Raw genomic sequence first — 6,000 nt, 5'->3', positions numbered from 1 at the left:
ACAGAAACAGACTCTCAGACGTAGCAAACAAAGCCATGGTTCCCAAAGAGGGAAGAGGGTGGGGAGGGATAAATTAGGAGTTTGGGATTTGCAGATACAAAGTACTGTATTTAAAATGGATTAACAACAAGGCCCTACGGTGCAGCACTGGGAAATATGTTCAGTAGCTTGTAATAACCTATGATGAAAAAGAATACGTACGTGTAACGGAAGCACTGTTCTGTACACCAGAAACTAACACAACATTGTAAATCAGCTGAACTTCGGTAAAAAACAAAACAAAACAAAAACAAAAACAAAAACAAAAACAAAAACAAAAACAAAAACAAGCTTCTGGCAGCGCCTGTGCTCTCTGTCTGCGCCAATAGAAATGTTCCCATGAAACACACTGGTGGCTGCGGCTTTCCTGACACGCTGTTTACAGGCCTCACCGCGGGCAGCTGCAGCGGCCTTCACCTCGTGTTAATAAGAGGCCCCCACTGTGCTCAGGAGCACTGCCTCCCAGCACAGGGCACGCGGCTTCCCCAGGACTTTGACGTTCGCAGAGGCCTCACCGTACTCGGCATTCTTTTGCCCTTGTGCCGTCTAAATGCTGTTTCCTTTCTTGGAATGTCTGTTCCAGCTCCAAGGGCAGCCTTCCCGCTTGCCCAGCAAGCAGCCCTGTCTCACGTCCCCGCTCCCCGAGGGCCAGGCGGTGCTGTCTCGTCTCTACCACTCACCGCCATCCATTCCACTGCTTTTCAGTTGGGTACCATTTAGGAAGTAAATGGCTGAACTTAAAAAAAAATTAATATACAAATATTAAAAGGGATAATGATTTTTCATTTGTGGTATTATTTGAAATTCTTTTTCAAATAAGTTTTAAGTTTTAAAAAATTAGCTGAGTGGAAGGAAAAAAAAAAACTAACAATACGTATTGACAGACTCGGGGAAACCAGGATGGGAGCAGACAGTGCCCGCAGTTTGGCTTAAGTCTCGCCTCTGGCTGGTCAGGCCGTGACCCTGATGGCGAGGGTCTGGGGAGCATTTCACGTCGCCTTGTAGGTCCTTCTGTCATTTCCTCCAGAACTGCCAGGGCCCATCATGTGGGGTCTGAGATAAGACATTCACATTTGGGAAGATGAGTACACTGTATGTGGAAATTATTTTTGTGCTAGTTTTTCAACCTTTGTATGACAGAAATTATTAAAAAGTGAAAAGCTAAGGAATGAAAATAAATACCATGAGATAATGTACTAACTTTCCATCAGTAAACCAAAACCTAAGTGGGTGAGTATTTTCCAGAGAATTATAAATTAAAAATAAACCTTATCAAGACATTAAAAAGACCTGAATAAAAAGGTTAATGTTACTTAAGACACAGAAAAAAAAAATAAAATACTTTCCAGAGCATTCCACCAGAAGTCTAACTATAATACCAAAAGCAAGCAAGGTGCACAAAAAACAAAGAAAACAAGACAAAACAAACTCTTCCAGTGAAGTCCAGTAGTGAACTAAACTAACACATCACATGATAAAGCAGGATTTAATGACAAAATGCAGATGTAGCTGGATAATTTGAAATTTTAAAAGTAATTTAGTACTTTATCAGATTATATAAAAACAAAAAACCCTAGGAAAGAAAAGTGGAATCTTTAATTTTAATGCAGGCTTCAATAACGTTCAAACAAATGCTTCGAACCTTTCACCGCAAAATAAAAAAAGCAAGGAGTAAGTGCCATCACCGCGACAGTCCTGGTGTCCTCACAGACGCACCAGGAAAAGAAAAAGAATTAAGAGGCATACACATTGGCAGAGAAAACAACTCACGTGGATGTCATGACTGCTTATTTAGAAAGTCAGAGGGAAGTAACCGAAAAGCTGTTGGAACAATCAAAATGAGTTTTGGGAGGTGAGTGGACGTAAGGAAGAGATGAAAAGCACTGTTACAAATAACACACCTGTTAGAATGTGCAGCAAGAGCGAGCCTATTCCACATCGAAAAGGGTGAAACATCAGGCGATAAACTCGGCAAAAACCATGCAAGATTTACACAAATAAAATGACGAAGCCTTACTGAAAGAAAAGATCAGAGTGTGGAGGGACGTAGTAAGTCTCTTGATAGAAGGTTCAATGCTACGAAGACATCACTCTTCCTAAACTGAACATCAAAAATCCCAAAGGATTTTAAAAATAGAACTTGATAAACTCAAGTTCATCTAAAACAGTAAAAATGCTCAGGAAAACCCAAGAAAAATCTAAGACACTAACGAGAGGGGAAATCACAACTATCCACACATGTACCAAAGATGACCGCAGTCAACCGCACACAGCACAGCAAGGGGCACGTGGCCAAGGGGACGCACACACATGTGCACACAGGTTAGATTTCAAATTAATGGAGACATGTTAGTTCATTTAATAGAAAATGATGTAGCAGTTAGCTATTCATTTAGTGACAACATTTGATTGTTCAGCTTGGTGACAGTAAGAAGTGAAAACATGCAACTTTTTTGAAGGTGTGGGGAAAACCGGCCCCTTTCGTGCATGGCTGGAGAGAACGCACATTTTTGGAGGACAACGTGACATGATACACTGCTTAAAAAATAAGCATGAACTTTGGCCTAAAAATTTCACTTCTAGGGACCTACGCTACTTAAAAATACACACTGTAGCACCATCTGCAATTGCAGAAGTTGAGAACAACCCAAGTACTTGTAGTTGGGGATGGCTACGGAAACTCTCACAGGTCTGCATTATGTGACTGTTAAAAATGACAGCGAAGATGTGTACGTATCGCTATGGAGAAATTTTAACGTATTAAATTAAAAATAATCAAATGCCACAATAATATAATCCCATCTCATCCCATTGCGTGCGCACAGGGAGGTGCCGAAGACCTAGAACACTGACAGATTTTGATGTTGCAATTAATAAAAAACTTGTTTTTAATGATCAGCTCACCTGCTACTGCAGGGCCATCAGGCAACGGTGTGACGTTCCAAGACACTGAGTGAGCGCTGCTTCTCCTGTCTCCACAAAGCTGGTTCTTACGCACTTTCCCCCAGTATTTATTGTAAATTCCCCCAATTTATTTCAACCCCTCAGCTCTACTCCAGCCCAAACCAGGTTTTGTTTAATGTTTACAAGCTCACATTATTAAAAAGATAAAGATCCCGGATTCCCAATGGCCAGAGTCCTGTCTTTTTACCTATTTGTAAAAATGATTCAACACACTTTTGAATACTCTTCTTCTTTAATAGAAAAAGACTACAAACTTCTATTATAAAAAATACATTTCATATTTTTTCTAATAGACGTTTAAAAAACACTAACTTTATAAAATAATTGGATGTTTAAAAACAAAAGACTCAAAGATGAGACAGTGTGAGAAAAGAACAGTAAATAAACGCATTTATATGCTGAGTGGAAGAGGTCTGTCACTTCTGTAAACCCTGGAGCAGCAAAGCCCGGAGCCAGTGGAAACCGCAGAGTGCCCCACACAGCCCGAGGGCCACCAGCGGGGGCTGGTTAAGTTACCTGGGCACGTCCAAAGACGGGAGTCAGAACCACCACGAGACACCCCAAGGCGGGCCTGTGTGTATTCACTGACACGGAGACTCTTCAGTTTACACCAGTAAAAACACTTAATTTAAAAAAATACAGATAGGCCTACGCACATGTGCACGCACACATGCACACACACACACGCACAGGAGAGCACACAGCTGCCCCCAGACGCGTACTGTCCTATGTACAACATACAGGTAACGTTCTCCAAAGATCTCAAAGAACTTTGTTAACATTCATTAATGTCCCATAAGTGTCCAGTTCATGTGGTGACATAAGCCTATGGGTGCAAAATACCAGTGAACACAGACGAGAAATTCGAAACGTGTCATGTGAAGAACGTTCTGATTCCTTCATGACCTTCTGTCCTTGGGCCACCTCGGTTAGGATTCAGAGGCTGATCTTCGGATCAGGTCCCCGAAGTAGGCAGTGATTGTTTTCAATTTATTATTAAGAAAGTTTTGTTCTATTTCCACTTGCCCTCCAGGCCCAGCCAAGGACGCCACCTAAAAATGGAACAGAAGAAAATCACACATAGGTAAGCATGATTTCAAAATAAACCTTTTCACATGCTTTATCAAGTAAGACAGCTCTGGCTTTTTATTTAAGTCTTCCAAATAATGAGGCATCTCCAATATTCACTGCCACTTTCCAGGTGGGTATTAATGCGGTACTTGGTGGTAGACATACATGTTGTTTCAGACACTTTCGGTGGTATGGCCAGACCACAGCGCTGTGTCACTGTGCAGGACCTCATCTTGCCAGTGCCAGAAGCTGCAGACCTCAGAGGAAGAGAAAATGAACATATCCTTCCCAAATACCAGGTTATTAAGACAGAAATTTAAAGAGTAACTCCCTTTCCTGAAAACTTCTCTGCTGTTCACCTTATCTTTTGCATTTTACCCTGATCTTCATTCAACAATATTCACTGAGTCCTGCTACGTGATCCCAGGACAACATCAGAGAGCGAGGCAGACACGGGCCGACCCTCACGGGGCTCCCAGTCTCTCCCGCCGACACCGCCTCCTTCTCTGCGTGGTCCCTTGCGCTGTTCTCCCGGCTTGAACCACCTCCTCTACCTGCTGCGCTTTGTGTGTGTATTTTTAAGTCCCTCCCTTCCCGCTTTCTGTTGTGGTAAACACATCGCTCTTCCTGAGGCCTGCCAGTACATGGTGACTGACCCCTTTATCTGGAGGCTGAAAGCACCTCCCCTCTCCACTGCCACAGAGTTACCCTCAAAGGAAGCTTCAAACCAGCGATGCTTCCACCTACGTTCCTACAGAGATAAAATTTCTAGTCCAGCGTTTTCTCATCCAACCTCTCAGGCATACGACGAGCAAGTGTACTACCCTCGCAGCACGGTGGCCTCACCCGGGACCAGTCTGAAGGGGCAGCAGTGAGGGTTAAGGGACGGGGGACACCGTGGAAGCCCTGGTGTCCGAGCACGGGAGACGCCGAGTGTGGGAGAGGGGAGCCGGGTGTGAGGCACCGGCTCCAGCAGGAGGGACACGCGCTTCTGTAACTCTGTGATTTAGCCGGCAGAACTGCAGCAGCGTCTGCAAAGTGAGCTGCTGTCTAGTTTGGCGTGGAGGTGAGAGATCTAATCTCAGTGGTGTTACACATGCCGCACCAGCATCGAGCCGAAGGTAAGATTCACTGTGCATCAGCAACGAGTGTGTATTTTAAAGCATTTCAACTTCCTCTTAGAGAAACTTCACAGGTACAGAAACAGGGAAGCAGCAAAGGTCATTCTACGGTACGCTCCTAAAAGAAAAAAAATGGCAGTCCCACCAAGGCAGTAACCATGTCAGCACTAACCCCGCCCACGAAGAGGCAGAAGAGCGATGGCCGTGTTTTTACCAATGGAAACAGGTGACAACAGAAGTCAGACACGGTGTCTGCTACAACGATCAGAAGCACACACACACACTGCTACCTGCTAATAAGAAATACAGCACCTGAAGTGAAACCAGAAATGAAAAGCAGCGAGGCAGTCTCGGAGCAGCAATTCTCAGAAATTAAGTGTTTTATTTTCTATTTTTGTTATCTTCATGTCAGTCTGATTTTTCATAAGGAAGGGCCAAATGAAGAATTTTGTCTTTAACCAATAAAAGGCATTTTGACTAGTATATTTAAAATATAATCATTTCATAGTACTTTTTAGATGAGTTAAGATACAACTTAAGTGCAGTATTTCCCCTGTTCCTTTAAACAGTGACTTGTTTAAAGAAAGTGAGATGGACAAGCAGAAGTTTTCCCTGGGCGGGGGGGTGGGGGGCTGAGAAAGGGGGAGGAGGGAGAGGAGGGGAGAAGAGGGTGGGCTGAGAGAACCAAAGTCAAGCTGAAACGAGAGCCAAGCATCTCCGAGGGCGGGCCCCGCAGAGAGAGCGCAGATCAAACTCGAACACCAGCTCTGCCAACAGTCTGCTGCGCCAGCTTAGAGGGCTAGGC

The 6,000-nt window shown here is 43.9% G+C and overlaps 1 protein-coding gene across 1 annotated transcript in view; it reads right to left on the bottom strand.

The window, feature by feature from the left end:
* Positions 1-3,216: 3,216 nt before the first annotated feature.
* The window catches only part of TGS1 (trimethylguanosine synthase 1), a 32,848-nt gene continuing 30,064 nt past the window's right edge, over positions 3,217-6,000 (bottom strand). The window contains exon 13 of the mRNA XM_010989537.3: positions 3,217-4,055. Coding sequence (XP_010987839.3) covers positions 3,933-4,055 — 123 coding nt within the window. The 3' untranslated portion in view covers positions 3,217-3,932. The remainder of the gene's footprint in view (positions 4,056-6,000) is intronic.

Source organism: Camelus dromedarius, chromosome 30 (assembly GCF_036321535.1).
Source record: "Camelus dromedarius isolate mCamDro1 chromosome 30, mCamDro1.pat, whole genome shotgun sequence".
NCBI classification, from domain to species: domain Eukaryota; kingdom Metazoa; phylum Chordata; class Mammalia; order Artiodactyla; family Camelidae; genus Camelus; species Camelus dromedarius.
The sequence above is the reverse complement of the archived record's forward strand: the minus strand, read 5'-3'. Positions and strand labels throughout refer to the sequence as shown.